The sequence below is a fragment of the Osmerus mordax genome, chromosome 17 (genome assembly GCF_038355195.1).
Source record: "Osmerus mordax isolate fOsmMor3 chromosome 17, fOsmMor3.pri, whole genome shotgun sequence".
Classification (NCBI taxonomy): domain Eukaryota; kingdom Metazoa; phylum Chordata; class Actinopteri; order Osmeriformes; family Osmeridae; genus Osmerus; species Osmerus mordax.
In genome coordinates, this window is record NC_090066.1 from 10926386 (window position 1) to 10950059 (window position 23674).

General features: G+C 43.8%; 1 protein-coding gene across 2 annotated transcripts in view; it reads left to right on the top strand.

Annotated features, from left to right (window-relative positions):
• The window catches only part of anks1b (ankyrin repeat and sterile alpha motif domain containing 1B), a 222899-nt gene that overhangs the window by 105680 nt on the left and 93545 nt on the right, over nucleotides 1-23674 (top strand). For both annotated transcript variants that reach the window (XM_067254093.1, XM_067254092.1), the window contains exons 11-12: nucleotides 3080-3233; nucleotides 17683-17819. In XM_067254093.1, coding sequence (XP_067110194.1) covers nucleotides 3080-3233; nucleotides 17683-17819 — 291 coding nt within the window. The remainder of the gene's footprint in view (nucleotides 1-3079; nucleotides 3234-17682; nucleotides 17820-23674) is intronic.

Below are 23674 nucleotides of genomic sequence, written 5' to 3' on the forward strand. Positions count from 1 at the left end.
TGTGTTTGTCGCTGTACATGCACATCTGTTTGATTCTTTCACCGGGGTTGGAGCTACTCCACATCTCTCCCTAAGCCTTTTGGGTGGAAAGCGAGAGAGTGGAGGAGGGGAGGTTGGATGCAGGAAGAGAGGGAGGGAGGGAGAGATAAGGGAGAAAAGTGTGGGTGTTTTGCACATGCACTCAAAGCAGGACTTGGAGTCAAGACAAGAGAGAAAAAATATGATGGAAAGATGTAACCAGAAAGAGAGAGTGATGAGTGTTGATAAATGTTGATGGGGGTTGATAAAGGTTTGTGTTCTTGAAAGTTAGGGTTAGATGGAGAGAGTGAGAAAGAGAATGAGGGGTAAAGAGAGTAATAAAAAGAAAAGAAAGTAATATTGTGACAGCGAGGGGAATTGATAGGATGGAGAGAGGACAGAATAATGGAGATGGAGAGATACAGCTCTGTGTCGGATAAAAAAGAGAGAGAGAAGAATTTGTCTTCTCCCTCTGGACGGCAGTATTCTAAGAGATATGTGCGCTAATTGGGTTCTCACTCTTTTTCCATTCTCTCCGCTCACTCTCTCTCTCTCTTTCTCTCTCTCTCACTCACTAAAAGACATATTTGGGATATTGTGGAGCCTTGAGCTATCGTAGGCTACCATTTTGCAACCAACTTTCCAACTTGTATTTTCTGGTTCCATGCGATTAAAAATCTAGGTTGTTTCTTCCATATTGCAGGGCTGGTATGAGGGTGTGGGTGCTAACACTTGAAAAAAAAGTTGTGGCCTTGGCCAACACAGCATTTTACCAGTGCTTCGCAACTTAAAGACTGGCTCTGGAACGAATTGTCACTCCTAATGTCTAAACCTCACAGCCAATCAGGGGCAGAGTGTCGAGAGGTTTTCTACATTGATCTAGCCTCTGAATTTTGCTCTCAAAGTGCACTAGATTGATGCGTTTAACTTTAAAATTTAAAAGTAATTTTCTTATGGGGGAGAACACCCCCGGGCCCCCTTGAGTGTCGGGGATTAGCCGTATCGTTCTCACTTTTTTTACCCCTGACCTGTTTGCATGCCTGATAAATATCGTTCTTCCCACATTTATATTCTGCAGTCTGACTACGGTACGGTCATCTGCGTCGCCAATTCCCACTGTCTCCAAAATGTGCGTATGCCTACGCATGGGTCAGAGTTTGTGTGGAGGACCGCACATTCTCCCGTCAAGTTAGTTTTTTTTATAAATCACAACCTTTGCCTTGGAAGTGGCGTATGCACATTTTCAGCCACGTTTTGTGCGTACGCAACGTAAATGAGATCCCAGGGCTGTAGAACACTGCTGTAGATTGAGCGCCAGGGCAGTAGCAGAGCAGACACCTACTCTAGCACAGTTACATCACAATGTCTCCAGAGCTTTTATTGGCTGACGTAATGCCAGAGAAGGTGAGAGAGTGAGAGCAAATGAGAGACATAGGTTCATAGACTGTCAAACAGTAGGTTGGACTGTGAGTGTCTGTGTATGTGTGTGTTTGTGAGAGATTACCTAGGGAGTGATTGTTCCATCAGCTCAAATCAGTAATCCTCTCCACCAGCGCCGGCCTTCCTGATTGATGGCCCAATGGTATCTGGGTAATGTAGTAGGAGAGGCTGACAGGAAGAGTAATGTGGGTGGGGTAGCTTGGTGAGGAGGTAGGGAGCGGAAAGGGTGAAAGGGGGTGAAGTAGATCGGGGGTTCGAGGGATACTAATGTGGCTTAGGGTAAGGCCACGCCTCTGTGCCCATACCGACACCAATAGCAGGCAGGAGGCCCAATGACAAATTGGTAGCGATGATCGAGTGATGCATTAAGGTAAAATACAGCAGTTGTTGCCCTTGTCCACTGAGAGAAATATTTGTCTCTCGCTGAAACAATGCTTCTTTTCACCTTTTCCTCTGCACTCCATCGCTCACTTTTGTAGTTTTTATTGCGTAAGGGTACATGCCTGCCATATTGATAGGGACCTTTTGTTTTGAAGGTCCTCTCTAACTTATTCCACGGCACTCAACCTTTCCAAACCACTGCTGCAGGAAACTCAACAGTATGAAATGAGCAGTGTCGGACATGTTTGATGAACATTTGTTGAATGTACATGTAGTTGTATTGTATTCGTGTTTCATCGACTTTTGGAATACAATCAGTGCAACCAGAAAACAAGAAACCATGACTGAATGTTTGTCATAAACATGCTATGAAGGCATTTGCTGCATTGAACCAATACTGAACACAGTTGTGCTTCAATTCAAATCCAAATTTTGTATCCACCATTTTATAACTGATCCACACAAATCATTGCTGGTTAAAATGGAGATGGAACTAGTCTTTATCACGAAGGTCAGTTGAGTTCATGGACACCACTTCTTTCTGTGCATGCAGTTTAAATCAACTTGATGTTGGCATGTCCCTGGGGCAAGTTTCTCATGGCATATGACAGAGGGCTTGGGCCCTTCTCCTGTGTGATTGCTATCTCCTCTTAGCAGCAGATTTGAAAGGAATTATGGATAGCGTGGTTTTTAAAACATATTTTCTACCAAAGCCGCAGCAAGTACAAGAACAACAAACTGTTTTCTTATCAGCCCCAATGGATTAGAGAAGATAACGAATGGTCTGATGATAAGATATCAAGACAAAGAATCACCTATAAGAGAAAGCTTCTATCTGTTGACTTTCTCACCAAAGACATTTTAGTGCTTGGTAATCTAGCCTCAGGGTCTGAAGAAGATAAATCCAACTCCTGACCAAGGTCAGAAGGCAAAATGTGCTGAAGTTCTGTCTTATGTTTGGATGGTTGTGTCTCTCATACACATTAAGTCCTTCATTTATACACTAGCTTTGTATCGATGACCTTGTAATTTTACCTCAAGAAAACTCACCTCTGTCTGTAAAAAAACCTCACCTTGTAGACAGGTAAGATGATGGACATTCAGATTTTTTGTTGAATGTTTATGGTCCCTTGCAGAGAGGCATGTTCAGTTTACCTACGTTTTGAAGGCCCTTTATAGGACTACGCAAAAGCACGGTATTGAGACTTTATCCAAAACTCATCCTCTCTTTCTCTCCCAGGAGACTAAGCACTCCGCCGAGATTGTCTCCTCGCCGTCTCTGGACGTCTTCCTGCCAGAGGACGAGGACAACCCCTACGAGTCCGTCACCACCGCCGTCACTCGGAAGCCCAGCTCGTTGGACATCACCCGCTTCAACGCCAGTCCACGCAACGGTAAGACTCCCCCGGCATCAAAACAGGTTTCCTGTGCCCACGACAATACTGAATGTTTGTACAGTGCCCACATCAGGTGGTGTAGTGGGAAACAAAAGCACCCAGGACTGCACCTCAACCCTAGCTAACCCAAACTTCAGTGAACATTCCTAGAGATTAAGCCACCAAATTCAAGGACACTCAGCACCTTCAACCAACGCAATGGGACAAACTTGCTCTGGCTGTTTACGCTGAAGTCTGCACTGACCAGTGTGGGGGGTAACGTGTTACAAAGTAACGCGTTAACGGTTGCCGTTGCCATTGTTGCCGACACCATTCAAGCAGCCACCACTTGACTTTCAACATCAGCAGGTTACCAAAGCAGAGATAAACAGGCTTGTAGCAGCATACATAGTAGAGGAAATGTTGCCATTTAAAGTTTTAAGCATTATTTTATTTTGAGACATTTTGCTTACTGCCAGTACTGCAGCCTTGTTATTCTTGACAACAGGTTGATGTTCACAACTTTTTTGTCAGCTTTGTAATAAAAGAGAGATCTGTCCTCATTATAATAAGTATGAGTTGATTTGGGCATATATATTGTTATTTGGCAAGTGCATCTCAGGTGATGTCACGGAGTAATCCAAAAGTAATGTAACTAGTAGTGTAACTAGTTACTTTCAGCAATGAGTAATCTAGTAAAGTAATGCATAATTATTATTTTTTTAAGTAACTAGTAATGTGTAATCTATGACTTTTTTTTGAGTAACTACCCTAACACTGGCACTGACAGTGTAATTCGCCAATCTACACTTGTAAACAGGGCTCACTCAGAGCCAGCTAGAAGAGGTGCTGTTTCTCCAAGCTCTTGATTCTAACTTTTATTCAAAACATTGACAGAGAGATGCAACTACTTCAATTGCTATTCAAGTTCCCTGCCTAGGAATGGTATCATAGATGACTGGTCTGATCTGGTCAAGGCCGCTCCACCTAAATGATCAGCAGTTGGTCAGAGGTTGGGCCCTGGTTAGATGCAAGTCTAGTCACATTATATTTACATTTAGTCATTTAGCAGACATTCTTATCCAGAGCGATTTACAGTAAGTACAGGGACATTCCCCCGAGGCAAGTAGGGTGAAGTGCCTTGCCCAAGGACACAACGCCATTTGGCACGGCCGGGAATCGAACCGGCCACCTTCAGATTACTAGCCCGATTCCCTAACGGCTCAGCCACCTGACTCCCTGATATCTCCTCGAGGGAGAGAGAGGAAGGATAAAAGGCCATGTTTTTGCAGTATTGAAACCGGCCCATGTGTCAACTGTTGCCTGCGTGCGAGTTGGCTATCCAGAGCTCACCACTGCAACATCATGCACCCGCAGCAACAGTCTAAACCCACGCCTCCGATGGTGGGCCAGACCTCTGGTTGTCGTGGCAACTGCACCGCCACTCCTCCTACCCTGTCCAGTATCGGGGATGTGAGTCACCTGTGGGTTGTCATGGTGACTGCCTTTCACAGGTTGAATCATTTCCTGTCACTGAGGCCAAACATTTGAATTTCTAATTGGTTCTGGTTGTTTAGGGGTCTGAGGGGGGCAGAGGAAATTAGCGAGCAACTGACTAGCGTCAAGATTTCTCATAGTGACATGAAAAACAAGCAGAAATTGTTCTAAAAAAAACAAGTCGGTGTAAGATGCTTCATGCTAAAGTGGAGAGGAGCTTATCAAACTTGTTCTCTCTCTCCCCTTCTCCTTCTGTGAGAGAGACAGAGAGACAGAGAGAGATTCCAGTCACAAGGAGTCTTAGAGGAAATCCACCTGTCGTTAGCTGCAGGGTAACAGACAAAAGCGTCCTCAGAGCTTAGGGGAGCTATAAAAACTCCCCGATCCATCTTCTAATTGTCTTTTACTCAATCCTCAAGACCCAAGAGTCTTTAAGACATTGGAGACAGTGAATGGTTTCCTTGTGTGATGACAACAATGAGAACGTTTTTCCAAATTCAAAAAAGCCTAGCCTCTTCCCTTGACTGTGATGCTGCAGTTTTCTTTCTAGCAGGGATTGAAATTTCCTTCCTTCCTCTCTCCCTCCATGTTCCCCTCTTTATACATCCACTGTAACTGGCCACTTACAGTCGTGCAGCATAAACTGGTTGAGCACATAATTGAATACCATATGTCACGAATGACATACAAAAATGCCACCTTTGATGCGAGGAGTGGAGAAAAGGCACCAATGCGCCCCCAACTCCCCTTCACCTCAACTAATGTCATCCAATGCGAGCTGCTGTTACTGTGAGGGACTCTGTACTGTACACATAAATCAAGTCACGGATTGCAGAAAAAGCAAGGCGTCTTGAAATAGCTGAGATACAGGACCTCAGGGCCTGCAATCACGCACAGAGAAGCCGACACACACTGCTATCATTGCTAAGTGGTTAGAAAATGTCCCCCTTTGTCCCCCCAGCTTCTTCCTGAGGTAAACATATATGCATGTACAGTACTTGTTGATATGACCCAGAGCGCTTATGCTGTGAATGAATTCACAGTTTGAATGAATTGAATGAATTCACAGTTTGAATGAATTGAATGAATTCACAATTGCTAGAATTCATGAATTCTAGCAATCTAGCATTTGGTTTCCATATGAAATGTCACCTCATGAAATACGGAAGCTGGATAGGTAGAGAGTTTACAAAGAGACATACCCAGACGAGAACAGCCAAGCAATGAAAGTGGAGGAGTTGATTTCCCAAAGGAGACTTCTTTCTGGCAAAGTCTAAAAGAAGACTGAAATAAGGATGACGCCAATAAAACAATCTGTACTTCTTACAGACTTTGTTTTCTGTCAAATGTTTCTACCGCGATGGCGTTATTTCAGTCCCAGTATGCATTGTTAATCTTGATGGGGTGACAGTTTTTAACCGAAAGTGTCCTCTCGACCCTATCCTCGTGGATGTGCCAGATTTAACCTTCAATCTTTCTTTCTGTCTTTCCTTCTGTCTTTCTTCCCTTTCTTCTGGCTAAAACTAAGATGTTAAGGCTTTGCCCCATTACCCTCCTTGCAGAGCTCCGGAGGTGAAGTTGGTTAAATGACAAACAGAACACCATGAGGCACAAACAAGGCACTCTCTAGGCTTCTTAAACATTAGAGAGGCTTTGTAGTCAAATGCCATTTACTGGAACAGGAAGCATATCAAGTCTGAGTCAGGTGGCTAAGCGGTTAGGGAATCAGGCTAGTAATTTGAAGGTTGCCAGTTCGATTCGTGCCAAATTACGTTGTGTCCTTGGGAAAGGCACTTCATCCTACTTGCCTCGGGGGAATGTCCCTGTACTTACTGTAAGTCGCTCTGGATAAGAGCATCTGCTAAATGACTAAATGTAAATGTAAAATGTTTATAGATCGCTTTAGCATAGTCTAATCATGTAAAAAAAACATTTTGTACTTCTACCATACACATACCTGACCTGCTGTGTAGACAACTTTTCCAATCAGTAACAAAAGCAAAGTCTCTACATAAACACACACAGGCAAGCAAGGGCTACTCTTGTTTTATCTTGCTTTGCCTCTATTTTAGGCAGCATCTAATGTTTGTCATTTTCTGCCACACATCGTTTAAAACCATGTTGCACTGCGTGCCAGGTTCATTTGGAGAGTTTTATGGTTAATTTTTTTCAATGAATACTTTTACTGAGTACTGAATTTCAAGCTTGCTCTTTTGAGACCTCATAAGAGTCTTTAATTTTGTAACATATTTTCAAGGAAGTGGGGAGAAACTTCTGAATATTAAATTCTGATTGAGCCCAGAGCTAGGGGCAGCTAATTACATATTCATGACCACAGTTCTTAGGCTTCAAGTGCTTATACTTAAATCCTATTGCTTGTAGCGTCAATTATGGATAGATCAATAACTATAAATAATTGTTCATGCTTTTACCAAGGTGTGTTTATTTTATCACACAAATTACCCCAGGGAATCAGTGTCTGGTTCCATTGCACCATGTAAAGTTAAAAATAAAACTGACCTCAAGTATGCAAGAATCTGATCTTTAAATCCTATTTTGGATCTGGCATCCTGTCATTTCCTGCGTTTGTTTTGCACGCAGACGTCATGTTGTGGCACTGTATTATCAGAGGTTTACTGAAAGGGATGCGAGTCCATGTGGATTAAAGGTTGTCTGTTCTAGTCAAGATGTATCATCCAGATCGTTGAATTCAGCAGGTTGTTTGTGGCGCACAGTTTGGTCCAATTGGTGGTTTGTCTCAAAATATAGTTTCACAGCAGAGCATTAACAGGGCCAGCGTGATTTTTGCTTACCTATCCTTAAAGGCACTGTTTCCTCCACAGATATCGGATGTAAAACCTTTAGGTTTATTGGTTGCCATCAAAAAAATTGTCTGTTTTATTGTCTGTCACCATCTGTTTTATTTTGTGTGTGGCTTCTTTGATCCAATCTGATGTGTTTCAGCTCAGATGTTATGGTTTGCTGAGGGACAGGAGAGAGGAGAGTGAGAGTTCTGTAACTGGTAAACACTGAGAGAGTAGTGACTATATTGTAAAGAGTAGTGCTCTATACTGCCCAATAGGAGGGCTTCATTCTGTGGGCTCCATTGTAATTGGCTGATCTGATGTGACATTGGTAGCATGTGACCACAGCTGCAACCATACAGACACCACACACAGACTCACAAAAACGACGATGACTTGTTGCAAAACTTGCGCACACCAACTCGCACACACACAACGTTAAACACAATTTTGATTGCTATATATAGGGTGCTTGGGGAACCGCAATCCACCCCAGGGTAGTCTGGGTCCAACACAGACACACATGCACACTATTGAAGAACACACTATTGCATCCTGTATTAACAAGTTCTGCAGCTGGCTTGGACTATGGACAAAGACCTTATAGTGTTAGTTCAGATAGTCTTCCTTGCACGCACACATGCAGACCCACAAACAACCACACACACATCCACATTGACATAGACACACACTGCATTTCCTTATCATTAGAAGCATGTGAAGGCTGTACTTTCCCTCCAGGAACACAATCATATTGTAAAATGTTTGTACAATATGAATATGAACAATATGAGTACAAAGTTATTTGTTCTTTGCCTTGACAATAACATGCTTAACCATAAAGTATCTGTTCCTGGCACACAGGTGTTTACACATACACCTCCCTCTGGCAAGTGTGTGTCCCCAAAAATTAACCACAGGCAGGTAACCAACCTTCAGACCCATCCAAACACACACACACAAACACATACTATACACATGCACACAAACACCAAGCCACAGACAGGATCTACTCGCATCCATCATCAAAGCCAAAGCTCTGACAGGTTTATTTACTCTACAGGAAAACACCCCATTCTCAATCTATATTTATCTTTTCTTTCTTCTCTCTCTTCCTCACTCTTGCGTCTGGGTTTGTCGCTGTCTCTTCTTCTTCTCTCTCTCTTTCTCTCACATTCTCACTCTCTCTCACACTCAGTTTCTTGTCTCTCTCAAACAATCTGTCTTCTACTCTCTCTCTCCCTCTGTATGTCTCTCCTATCTATCTTTGTCCCCATACAGCCCCACTGCAGATCATGTGATGCTGCTGCAGGTCCCTGCTGATGGTGTGTGTGTGTTTGTGAGACACACAGAAACAAACACAAACTTGAAATGACTCTGACTGGACCCAAAGGCCCACACTGAAGGATTGCTGCATCTGGTTCTAGTTTATTAATTGTCATGATTGATTAACGTCGAGCGACGCAATTAGGATTTGAATTTTCCCTGCCACGCTTGCAGAAAACACATACACTCCTCTGTTGTCAAGCTACTGAAAATGTGTAATTAGTTAGTGACAAGTTACTTATTTCAAAAGTAATTGAGTTACTTTACCAATTACTGCATATGAAAGTAATTTGCTACGAGGGAAAGTGGCTTTTCTGCTTCATGTCAATTTCTTCTTAAATTCTGTTAGATTGAAGATTATTTCAGTATTGCTGTGGCAGAGTGTTGGACCAGTCTGGCCCCACTTAATTGTTGCTTAAAGGCTTTCAAATCAAACACTAGTACACTACTAATTACCGCCAAATTTAGTGGAAATACAGTAATATATTTGACACGCACACCCCAACACACAGCCCTCCACAAACACCCCAACACACACAGCTCTCCACACACGCCCCAACACACGCACCCTAAAACACACATACCTCTACACACACAGCCCTTGACATTCACCCCTCCACACACACCGCAACACACAGCCCTCCACACACACAGCCTCCCACACACAGCCCTCCACACACACACACCTTCATAGCCCTCCACACACACCCAAACATACACAGCCCTCCACACACAGCCCTCCACCCCCCCCACACACACACACAGCCTCCCACACACAGCCCTCCACACACACACACCTTCATAGCCCTCCACACACACCCAAACATACACAGCCCTCCACACACAGCCCTCCACCCCCCCCACACACACCCCAACACACACAGCCCTCCACACAAAGCCCTCCACACACACAGCCCTCCACACACACAGTCCTCCATACACACAGCCCTCCATACACACAGCCCTCCATACACAACCCTCCACACACACAGCCCTCCACACACACAGCCCTCCACACACACAGCCCTCCACACACACAGCCCTCCACACACACAGCCCTCCATACACACAGCCCTCCATACACACAGCCCTCCATACACAACCCTCCACACACACAGCCCTCCACACACACAGCCCTCCATACACACAACCCTGCACACCCCCCCCCCAACACACACAGCCCTCCACACACAGCCTTCCATATACAGACCTCCACACACAGACCTCACACAAGCCCTCCATACAACCCCACACAGACAACTCTCCACACACAGTCCTCCACACACACTCCTCCACACACAAGTCCAACACACACAACCTTCCACACACAGCCCTCCCTTTTCACATTCTTCCTCACACGTAAATGCACACTTTAACACAGACACACCGCATTCCATACAAATTCTAATGTAGTGCCTAAGACACACAATTACATCAAGCTTTTGATAAGCACTGAGAAGTTGTCTCAAAGCTTGAGGGAGCGATGCGTGTTTGTTTGATGTGACTCGTGATTTGGAATCAGCCCCGACAGACAGGTGAGGAAGAAGAAACGACCACAGAGGATCAGAGGGAAGAGAGAGAGAGAAGAAGGAGAGATAGAGAAGAGACGGAATGTACAGAAAAAGAGGAAAAAGAGCTTTAAAAATACAAACAAAAGCTTTAAAAATACAAACATTGCCGTCCGACTGAAAAAACTATCCACATGCTTTTGTCTGTGAGGCAGCATTGAAAATCATTCAATCAAATTCATTTTATTCTTCTGAAAGTCTGGGGCACCATCAAGACGGGGAAAGGAGTAATGATTTTGGATAGGCCATAGATAAACTCTAACCCTAACTCTAACCCACGATGTACAGTGCATCCGGAAAGTATTCGCAGCGCTTCCCTTTGTTGTTGTTATGTTACAGCCGTATTCCAAAATGGATTTAATTCATTTTTTTCATCAAAACAACAATACAACTTTCTTGGTCTGTCAGGGGAAAATAACAATCATTAACCAAAATGTCTCTTTTGAGGCCAAATCAAGTCAAAATATTCCTTTAAGGTGCCAAACATTCTTGAGAGCAACCTTGCTCCAATCGGTAGATAATCTGTATAGATTCCGTGTATCGGTACACTGTAAAATATTTCACTGTAACTTTACAGTAAATTACTGGCTACTAGTTGCATTACTTTCACAGTAATTTTACAGTAATTTATTATAAATATTTCAAAGTAATGCATTGCACATGTTTCACAATAATGAACTGTAAACATTTCACAGTAAAATGCAATGCAACTACAGCGGTATATTGTAACTTCACAGTTGTCATGCCATTGGATTACTGTGATATAGCAGTATGTAGCTGTGGAATTACATCGTCTTGCTGTATATAAATTACAGTGATTGTCTGTATTTCTATGTTTTTTACTGTAAAAGTAATGCAACTAGTAGCCAGTAATTTACTGTACATTTACAATAGCCATACTGGCTATTGTAAATAATACTGCAAAATACTGCAAATTTGACTTGTTAACTGTGATTTTACCACACAAACGTGCTTTGGATTTGCTAAATTAAAAGTCAAAGCAAGAACAAAGACAACAAAGACAAAACTCATTTTAACTTTTTAATAATGATAACAAGTATTAAATTCACTATTAAATTCAACAATTTAACTTTTGGACTTCCCATTTACTGTTTCATATTGTTTACCATCAACCTGGAATTGGCTTCCATTGTAGGGGGTGTAGCATGGGCCATCATAATTCTGACCATGATTCGTCATTAGGCTCATTAACGATCACTGCAAAAGATCTGCAGTTCCTGTGCAGAGACAGGAGAACCTAGCAGAACAACCATCTCTCCAGCTCTCCATCGCAGCCATAGCCCACCTGAGGGGTCACGACAGTTAGCCAGACTCGTTAGATCAGAGATGTATATTAACATTGCATTGTTTGAGTATTGTAAGAGTCGAGACTTCAGGACTTCTGGACTGGATGGAGTGCTACAGAGATGGCGTTCTGCTAATTTCTCCTGTCTGCACCGGAACTGCATCTCTTTTGCAGTGATGGTCTCCTATGTGTGCACAGGGACACTGAAACTATGTAGCGAGTGTCTCTTTTTAGTACAGGTTTACTGTGCAACACTAGTTCACTCCAATGTTAATACTTAGCTATAAAAATAGCATTCGCGCTGACCCACAGCAGAGTTAGCTAATAGTTCATCCTAAATTTGGAGCTGGCAAAATCTACAAAGTTGTATGTATAATTTGAACAGTACTTGCTACGAATCTTTAGCTGAGGCAACATACTGATGTTCCTATTTCACTGACGCCAGCCGCAAATTAGCCACCCTAGCTGAAGCATCGACCATGTGAGACTTAGCTAGCCATCAAACTAGACGAAAATGTTTGCAATCATGACGGATTTACTGGATTTGATTATTCAAATCAGTGAAGTACTGTATTAACTGCACAAGTAAAACATAAGTACGCACAGAGATTACTAGCAGCTAAATTGGATGACTGCAGATAGTTTACCGTTACAGAGCAAAAGTCACGATCCTGGCAGGCAGCGCCGAGGTGAAATGGTGGAAAAGAGAAACGGTTGGGAAAGCGCGAAAACTGACGTCATTTCCACCTCAAAACTATTTAACTTCCTGAAAATTGCATGTAAACCAATCTCATACGACTTTTGAATCGTGCTTGTTACACAGCTAGCCATATTTAAAACATTATAGTATATTTTAATTGATTCAATATATTTAAGAATTAATAGACTTATGCTCATTCTAAGGAATTTTTATGAATACATTTTGAGAAAATGACTTTAAATAAAATCAAATAGATGTAATAAACTATGCCATTTCTGAGTGTACCTTCGAGCTCTTCTATCGTGTGCTGTATCCACCTGTCTCTTCTTGATCGCACAATGCAGCGCAGTTCAAGTGCAATTCAAGTTTTACAGTAATGTACTTGGTTATCTCAAAGGATGATTTGAAAAGAGTATTTTACTGTGAAATAACCCAACAAAATGCTGTGAAATCCCGGTATCGTTTCTTTACTTACTTACGTTCTAACTTACTGTGTCTACATTGATTTCACAGTAAATTCTACATTACAACATGATATTGGGATTATTGCAGTTAAAGCCTGTAAAGTTATAATACGATAATTTATTGTGAAATATTGCAGTTAAATATTGTTAAATCCTGGTAACATTTTACAGTGTATAGATTGTCCTATTTTATTTATTTTTTTACCTCAGACATAGACAAGGTCTGTATGTTAGTATGGAGAAGGGATTCTCCCTCCGTCTCTCTGAGATGTAGGTTTAATTGGACAGACATTTAAGCGTCTGCTTGTTGATGTGGAGAGGCGTGATTTGACAGATTGTGCATAGGCTTTAGGGTGTATGTGTGTGTATGAGAATGTGTGCATGTGTGCAGTGGCGCCTTCATGCATGGGCTTAACTGGGCTTAAGCCCGGGGCCTCGACCAATCAGGGGCCTCTTAATAATAATACAAAATAATAATGATGATAAACGTCCGTATTCGCAGTGTCATTATGCTCTATAGTGGCATCTGGTGGTGGATGTGGAGGTGGAGGGAGCCTCCCCCTCCCCCTTATCTAAACAAAATGTAACAAAATGTAACCAAAAACTAGAGAGGGTACAATTTCTGGGGAAATTGTAGGGTGTGCTTGCTTGCGTCGGTTACAGATGGGTCCATTTAATATGAAACAAGCTGAACCCCCTTTGAGACAAGCTATTCTAACAACGTTGTCACCGGCAGTATTTTTCATATGGAATCGCGATTCAAACAGTACCATCTGCTAACTGAAAATTTGCCCCCAAAAGTGACTTTTTGGTCTCAGTCTAGAGCCCTGCGTGGAGAAGCTGAATTGTGCTGCGAGCAAGCTAGCCTAGCTGCTGTTGTTAGCCAAACTACACTGAGGGGATTGTTTGAATGCGCCGGAAATTAAAAAAGTTTCTTTTGACATAAAGTTTAGGCTGTGGCATTGAAGACAGCGATGCACCACACAAGCTTGAGTTTAAATACATTATTTAATGTGACATTACTTACTGTACATGCAAGTCTTGAATTGCTTAAATGTATAATTCTGCTAGTACACCATGGCACGATACGATACTTGCTGTGCAACAGCAATGCACATTGTATCCATGCGTCGTAACGTGTGCTGACGTTGTGACGTAAGCTAGCACTGAGTTCCCTTCTTGACACAAGGCACTTTTTGCCACAAAAACAGAATTTCAGCCTAAACCGTGCAACGGAACGTAAATACAAATGCAAGCAACTCAATCGCTACCAAGAGGAAACTTTGGACACCGACGTTGTCTATGTAGTCCAAATATTAACGGATCCTTAGGAGGGCAAAAATAAATTGATTGTGCGATTAGCGGGCGGGGGGCCTCAGAAAATGAAAAAAAAGTCCATAGCCCAGGGGCCTCAAGTGCTATTAGGTGCGTTCGACATGGACTGCGGCTGCATGAAACGACCGGCGAGAGTAGCCGCATGCAGTCGGGGAGGAGTTGAAAACGGCTCTGTGAAGTCGGACATTCCAGCTTCTCGTGGTTTGCTGCGTTGACGTCAGTCATGGCCGATCAAGCGCTGTTTGCTTACTTTACTTTATTTATAATTAAACTTATTCTTTCCGTTAATGAAGAAGCAGACTAAAACCCTTTTTTCAACAAATTTTTTATTAAATTAAACAGTTTGGTCCGGATTTGAGCGTTGGCGAAACTGAAGGTGTCAGAATAATTACAAAACACGCGTCAAAGTTGTCGTGTGTGAGTCTGGCCAATCATGAAATAGCTGTGTCGTCATTAGAACCCGTGCAGTTGCTCTTGAGAAAATGCGCTCGGCTACACAGCTCGCAGTTCTCGAATCGATTTCACGGTACTTTGATGTCGCCGTCTCAAGTCGGACAAAAAGTCTAACCAGAATTCACTGTTTCTAGTCAGCCGCCTATGAAGTCAGTTCATGTCGAACGCACCTAATAAGACACCCCTGCATGTGTGAAATAGCAAGAGACTTGAATGTGAGTGAAAGACTGTGGGCCTCATGTACTAACGCTTTTGCACCCACTTCAGGCGTATTTGTTTCGCAATGTGCGTGTAAAAGCATGGCGGGGTATTAACATGCTGCACTGAGGTAAAAGCGCAGACTGCCTGTTGCCGTAACTGATTCACATGGGAGGCGCTAGGGAGGGGCTAGCAGGTGCTTCAGCACCTCCAAGAAAGACCAAAGCACCCCGATAGCACCCCCAAAAATATTGCTCATTTATTAATAGTATTCAGGCCCGGAGTGGCCATCGGTAGAAAAGGGGAGAATTTCCGGTGGGCCGCTCTGCCCGCTCATAAATTGGGCCAGCAGATCGCCTGCTTCTTTGTTTTTTCACACACCGAATTAAACGAGTTTGTTAAGTTACTGTGTGACTGATAAGTAAGCTATTAGGCTACACTAGGTTTTAATCTAAATAAGCGCATGATCAGACCGTGCATTAAAAAGTGAAATTTTCAGTTGTCGCGCATGCTGTCTTTCTTATTGTTGTGGAGGGAATTAAGCTGATGCGAAAATAATAAAATGGATGGGGAAAAGATGCCAGGAGGAACTGAAAAAGCCAGTTAAAAAATTAAAGATCTGTCACTTCATAAAACTATGTTCCTGCAAGGGTGGGAAAGATATGTTTTCTCAAAAGCACAGACTCTTTCAGGTATACATTTGGGTTGTAATTTCCGGAAAATATAGCTCTGACAATATGAGTCCAACGTAATGTTTATATTACATAAATCTCAAGAAACCATTTTGCACTGAAATTAATGCAAAAAATCTCGGTCGCGCGCTATGCACGCTTGCATTAATGTGAAGTTCCGATTTCACCTCACATCAAAACCTGTAGGTCCTAGGTTGGGGTTAAAACCGAATGTTCAACGTATGGCTCGGCCCCTGGTGGGGATGGGCTGGTTTTGACCATTACATTCCCGGGGTGAAAATGGGTCCCACTCCGGCCCTGATAGTATTTAATATATATCCTATATATATAATTGCGCAGCTCCCCCTGTCAATGATCTAGCGCCCCCTCAGCACCTGCATAAATTCTCTGGCGCCGAGCTTTACCGTGTCATACATATACCTTCACGGGAGGGTCAAGGGGAAAGTGGGAGTTTCCCATAAAGAGATGGGAGGTGTGCGTAAATTGCGCCTAATTATGTATTCCGCAGTATGTACAAAAAACGCCTGTGAAAGCGCACCTCTATTTTGCGGTGAAAATTCTCTGCCTGTTAAAAGCATGCGTAAACCAGGATGCGCATATGCATGGTGAAATGGCAGCAGTAACCCGAGTGACGAAGACATAGGACAATTCCACACTTGAACGGGGGATCTCATTCTATTATGACTGTAACTGTTAGCTGCTCCTGGCATTCTCTAATCCCTGCTCTCCTCTCTCTGTCCCCCCCCCCCCACACACATCCCTTGTGGTGTGGGGGGTTTGAGTTGTCAGCACCTGCCTGGTCGTCGGTCGGCCAACGCTGGACCTGGTCGCGAGTCTCCCAGTCCTGTCCTACATCTATAAAGTTGAACAATGGATTTTGGTGTTTCAAAACCCATCGACACTGTATGACTAAGTTTAGCCTGTGTTCTGCTCCTCTCTCTCACCAACCGTCTCTGGAGGAGGGGATCCCTCTCTGAATTGCTCCTCCCAAGGTTTCTTCCATTTTTTTCTCCTGTTGAGAGTTTTTCTGGGAGTTTTTCCTTGTCTTCCTTGAGGATTTAGGTTGTTTGAGCGGCAGTTCTATGGGCGTATGTGAAGCCCTCAGTGACATGCTTGCGTGTAAAAAGGGCTATACAAATAGATTTGATTTGACAAATCATTTTTGCCACAAGGATCACACTTTTTGAGTTGAGTGAACACAAAATCATTACGCGTTACAGATTAATCAGCCATGCAATATTACAGTTACTGGAATTTGTCATTTTGGTCCAGATTGCATTTTTTTGTGTCTGCGGGTTGGCCATGGCGCTAATAACACTATACGTTTGCAAATGTACATACATGAGGCACTGTGTGTTTTTGTGTGTGTCTTTGATCAGTGATTGAGATGGATGGTTTGTACTGTCTGATGCGTGCCAGAAATGATATTTGGCCTAACCTGGGCACTTTTTTACCTTTCGTCTCCTCCCTCCCTCGCTTTCCCTTGCTCCACTAACAGATCATATGCCAAATTGGACTTTCAAATCAATTGTATTTCATTTATTTCTCTCTCTCTTCCATTCAATCTCATTGTTTGATATGGGATGTACTTTGGAACACTCTTTTCTTTATTTTTATCATACGGCTCATCAGGAATTTTTTTAATCAAATTGTGATGTTTGGAAATTGTATTTTCTTATTTTGGCAGTTGGGGGGCCTTGGGTGACCAATTATTGTCCGTCCTTTCAATAGAGAAATGTCAAGTTTGACTCAGCTGCAACGCATATGAGTTTGAGATATTGTTTATATGTTTAAATATCAAAGTAAGAGTCTGTAGAACAGTTGGTAAAAATACTGTATAAGGGGCATACATATCGGTGAGTTACTTTATTTCATTGCTGCAGCAGATCTTTAACAAATTCACAGAAGATAGGGTCTTATAAGGTCCAACAATGGGGTCCAGAACATTAGAGAGTTTGAATGGCCGACAATGGGTCCACTCCCTCTAGCAGTGTTTATTGCCAACACGGCAGGAACAAACTGTGAATGATAACAAGAACATAATAATGTACACAGATACAGACTACATACTCAACTGTGTTGTGCAATATCAAATGGCATAATTCTCTCCCTGTCTCTCTCAAGGCCACTCACCCCATGTGACTGTAACAGAGCCAGAGCTTGGTAACCATGGCAACGGCTCGACGGGGCCCACACCAGACTGCTCGCCCCCCTCTCCCGACACAGCGCTGAAGAACATCGAGAGAGTCATCCGCCCACAGGTGAACACACACATACCTAGTACGTTGTTAAATATGACAGAGGGAGTTGTCCACCTACGACTGACCTAAACCCACCTACACATACACACCTGCACACACTAACACGTGCTTTTGATGTACGTGCTCACTCACTCTCTCACTATACCCTCCTGGGACAAAACTGAGGAATATGATGAGAGTTGTTTGCCAACATATGGACAGACATGGCATACACACATAAACTTGAAGGTGAGCGGTGCTGTTGGTTGTCTGAACCCTGACAGAGGGTGCAGGTTTCTGAGTCTGCAATGTTTACCCCCCACACACACACACACGCACACACACAACTGTGATGGGGGATGTGACAGTGATGCTAACGTGCTAGCGGTCAATTGTAGCAGCTTTTGCGGCTGTAGTTTACTGTCTCTCTCGCTCTCTTCTTTCGCTCACTCTCTCCCCTTCTCTTACTCTCACTTTCTCTCGCTCTTTCTCCCTCTCTCACTCTCTCTTTCTCTTTGCTCCTTCTCCTCACCACCTACAACAAATAGGCACAGTACTGGACATTTGATTCATTTGGAAATCTTAGTGAAATTGAAATATAAAGTATATGATAAAATAGATTTCTAAGTTTCAGTGGGTTTATCTCAATAGTCTACACAGGTGTACTCTGCTAATGAAACCCATTGTGGAGGAAGGAAGTATACAGGTGAAAAAGGAACAACCCTCTGGTATCTCCTCACAATGAAGTGAGAAGCTCAGTTGAGTAGCTGGAATTAGACTCAATAGACTTGAAAATGTGATTCTCCAGAATCAAATTAACTTCTCGAGTCTTCATTTAATATTATTGCACCTGCTGGCTATTTCATTAGTGTAATATGCAGGGTAATAATCCAATCAGTACACACCTCTTGTGCCCAAACACAAACACACACACACCTTCCTCCTTCCCACCCAGGCATATTTTACTGTACTGTACTGTATACAAGCACATCCATGAAAACTTACACCCACACACCCTCTCTATTTCCCCTTTTGCTCTCTCTTTCTTAAACACATTATTAGTCACACACATGTGTGTGTGTGTGTTGTGACAACCACGGGGCGAACCTGCTGACCTGTTCACAACAGTAAGAGGGACACAACAGTAACAGGAGTAGCATGTAAAGGAGCGCTTTTATTGTGAATATAATAACCTGAGTAGGCTAAAAATCGGGAAAAACTGAAACCAGAATTCTTCCTCGTAACTGAAACACAAGAGGGATAAAATGAACAAACGTCTTCCTCGGTTGAGAGAAAAATCGGAGAGCCGTGCCATTTTGTAGTGGTGTCCAAACCAATTCACTACGGCCCAATCTCAATCTCCTCCCTAAACCCCCACAGACTTACTATACATCAATTGGTAAGTGATTGAGTGCAAGAGGCTGCAAGTGCTCACAATGCTATGAATAGGAATGGGATTTGGGCTTATTCAGAAAGAAACATCATACTTATTTGGATGAGGTGATAGCTTTTGTGCATCAGGAACTACAATGCAATGGACAGATGCATGGATATCGCTGGTTACATCTACGGGCAATTCAAATTCGATTTGTGGTTCAACTGGACACAATACGACAGATCCTCAAATTAGTCGATCCTCTAGGTGTGGGTCAGCTTAGAAGAGTACAGCGTCTTGGCTGTGTCCTGTTGAACCACAAACCTATTGAAAAGTATAATTTGATCAGGTCATCCATTACTGCAGGCTTTATACATGGAAAGTGGCGGCGTCTGTGCTGTGATGAGGTTGACCATGCAAAGTGAAGCGATGATGTTTCTTGAAAAAAGAAATCCATATTTTCCATTTTTTATGTCTAATGTTTAATGTTTTTTTTCTCGCAAAGTTACGACTTTAATCTTGGAATATTGCTCCCCCTCTCCGGCTCTGATTTCTGCAAAGCGCTGCGAAGCGCTGCGATTGCCGGCGCAAGGCTTTTCACACCAGACGCGCATTTCTCCGCGCCGGCCAACAAGCCTTCAGCTACTCCGAGCACATGTAATGCTGACATGGTACATAAACATGGCATAAGCTATATTTAGGAAACGTGCACACAGCCGCCCCAAGAGCATCCCAGCATTGATCCTTCTCTACGTTGTCCTTGTAAAATTGGTGCAGGGGGTCATACAACTCCCTGTGCTTTTCAACTTCGAGAATTCATTTGATGTCGTCCATCTCTTTGAATTTCTGGCTGATTTTCTAAATCGATTTGGGGGTTCTCTCTCGGTAGGTTATGTCTGCACGCGTGTGTGTTGTGTGCAACAAGTGACAACTCGTTTCTCTCAAACAAACAAAACAACTACCGGCATGCTGGCTCAAAAGATCAATCTGTTTATTTTCATTCGTCTTTATCAGGGTATACCACATGGAACGGACGTTCGTTACCAACATTGTGTAGTTAGGTTTTATACAGGGTGAATATTAGTAAAGTGCGTAGGCCTCCAAAGTAATATTTAAAACATTATTATAAAGTCTACAACTTTACAAATGTTCAACGTAGTCTACAATTAATGTAGTAAAATCTTAATAACATGGTTTTTTATTCAAATATATCAACTAATATATTTGTATTTTATCATCCTGCAGCCGGATTCGCAAGCGTCTCTATTTCAGTCAAGACACTCACGTGGTTGATTTCACCATTTATTCATACACATGACAAATGGTTTACCATTGGCGGAATGGATGTACATGGGGAAGCGCTCCCTGCCTTCACTGCAGCATGCATGGCATGAGGCAGGGAGCAACAAGTTAAATCCCCAAAACACAGACACTCCGCCAGTCTATACTATGTGTAGAGCGGAGCATCGCTCCTCCTGAGCCTCAGGAGGACCACATGACATCCCACTGTTACTAGCGACAAAACAAGGCGTTTCCTGGACGCCCAGGTCATGCCATTATTACGAGGACTACGGCTATGTGTGAGACAAATGTGTCAGCGGTGCATCCGCTGTTCCCAGGGCATCTACGCGGACGTCCCCATGTGGACACTGGATTCTGACAGCGACGTAGCGCATCAGAGGACATCTGCGGATCACCACGGCTGCATGGAGATCTGAACATACATATTAACATTGCAATGTATGGAGCCACCCAACCACAGGATACATGCGGACCACATTTGTCACCGGAGGTCTCAGACCCGCCCAGCTTGAGCGCCTGCTCAGCATCTGGAGCGCCTGCTCAGCATCTGGATCGCCTGCTCAGCATCTGGAGCGCCTGCTCAGCATCTGGAGCGCCTGCTCAGCATCTGGAGCGCCTGCTCAGCATCTGGATCGCCTGCTCAGCATCTGGAGCGCCTGCTCAGCATCTGGAGCGCCTGCTCAGCATCTGGAGCGCCTGCTCAGCATCTGGAGCGCCTGCTCACGAAGCACCCCCAGCTCAGTGGACACAGTAGTTTGTGCAGTAAAGGTGGAGTGTTAGGAAGACGTTTGTCTGCTTTCAGCCCGCTGCTTCCGTGCATCGCTCATTACAAGACGGAGAGACAGGCTCCCCAGAAGGCTGCATGATGAAGGATCCGCACACCGAACGTACAACTGGACACTTGCCACCAATGCTTTGATGGACACGGTTGCAGCTTGCGGGACTCGAAACGGTGCACCCTGCAAAGGGCACAGCACAGACATGTTTACAAGCAGAGGGCTCACAGAGAACGCATCATGGTATGTATAAGAATATCGAAGCTAGGCAGGGGTTGACGGTATTCACTTGCCCTTTGACGAGGGCACAGATCGGGGAAGCGTCCCTGCAGGCTACCTGCAGCATGCAGATACCTATTGCAATCAGTATAGCTGGCTTCATGCAGACCGTCTCACAAGCTTCTCGGTTCATCATTATTGTTTCTCATTTTCTGACGCATTGATTACATCAGACACACGTTCAGCATTGTCAGTACACATTGGTATATCTAAAGGTGTAACCGGGCCAGGGTATTCTTCTCTGCCTTGAGAAAACGAAGCTCAATTCTCCAATTGAACATGTTCCTCTTATGATGTCGTAAGACAACATGCGTGCAAATGACCGTAGACCAGATAGGCTACAATAGAAAGGGACCGCTACGGCCTTTATAAAACCTTAAGATGCGTCTCTAATAAGTAAGAGACATAACTAGTAGTATATGGAATTGCAGCAGGAATAGCATCGTAGATTCATTCCTTTACAGGACGCATCCTAGTAAACTATTACTGCTATTAACCGACAACGTTTGCCGTCTCCATTGTTAGGCTACTTAAAATGTCACTAGGACGATGTACTCCAGTGCTTACGCTGTATTCAGGAGTCAGGTGGCTGAGCGGTTAGAGAATCGGGCTAGTAACCAGAAGGTCGCTGTTTCGATTCCTGGCCGTGCCACATGACGTTGTGTCCTTCACCCTACTTGCCTGTCCCTGTACTTACTGTAAGTCACTCTGGATAAGACCGTCTGCTAAATGACTAAATGTAAAATGTATGTAAAATGTATTCATAATACCGCTGCTCGGAATTGAAAGAACGTTATCAAACGCGAGCGAGTAGATTGGATCTGCTCCACGATTCTAACAACCAATTTAAACGGCGCGAATACAGCAAGCACTTCTGTTCGGCTTGGTCAAGCAGTGACAACAGGGCAGCTTATTAACAGTAACACTACTCGTGGCTAGCAGCTACCTAGCGAAGTCTGGCTGCTTCTTCGAATGCGGGCTTGTGCAGCAAAGCATTAATGCTCCTATTATTGTAGACTGAGAAGCATGCACATTGCATTGTCCTTGCAAGATATGTCCAACCCTACACCCCGCACTCGATCAAACGCCTGTCCAACAGCTCAGTGCACCGAGAAAACCTGAACGTGATTCACGATGGTACCTACAAATGTCGCTCCTCGGATGTGCCAGATATGCCGCAAGTGCTCGTGGTCGGCTCCTGAACGCGAGCCCCCTTTTGGACAGCACAACAGCAGCACGGGAAACGGAGCTGGCCTTCGCCAGAGGCATCCCCGGGCAGCATGCAGGGGAGCGGATGGAACGGCCTCGCCGCACTCGAGGAACAAACAAGGCCAAACGGGAACTGCGCCTGACTCAGCGCCCCGAATTCCACCGACCCCATCGGTGCAGGGCTCCTCGGATGGAGAATCATCGGGAAACAGATAGAAACCTTTGTTCAGATCCCCTTAACACGCACACGCCGGCCGGGTCAGAAGAGATGGACAGGGAAACGCAAACGACAGACAGGCCAACACAACACAGAGAACGGGGAGCGACCAGCAATGGCAGCAGCACAGAACACAAGGTAATCGAGGACGCGTGTGCGTGCGTGTGTGCGACTTTATAGCGCCGCCTATCAATCTAAGCCTATGGCTGAGAACACGGCTCTGGGTGATATGGCGGCGCTCGCTGCCTGAGTGCCATGCCTGAACTAGCTTTGCTCATGTAGATCACGGAGACACGGTTGGCAGAAGAACGAATCATTGACCCGAAGACACGGTCAGCAGATGAACGAATCATTCGGCAGATTAATTAATATTTTACCCGAAGACAAGGTCATTTTTCACGTGACCTGCATAGGCTCAGTAGTAAGTAGAGGAAACCGATACCAAGAGAAACCATGACTGTGTCTTCGGATACGAGTCTTTGGATAATGTTTCACGTAATCTGAATACATACGCTCCGAAAAGAAAAAAGAGAGGATTTGTTTTCGTTATTCACTTTTGCGTGACTGCTAGGTTTAGCAGTAAGACGTGAATGAGATTTGTTCTTTGATTACAGGTTACATTAATCTTTGATTTGATTGTTTAGAGGTTTTGTTATTTTGGTAATTTTTTCATTTTTTTTTTGTAAATGCTAGTGTGATAATGAATCATTTCAAATCA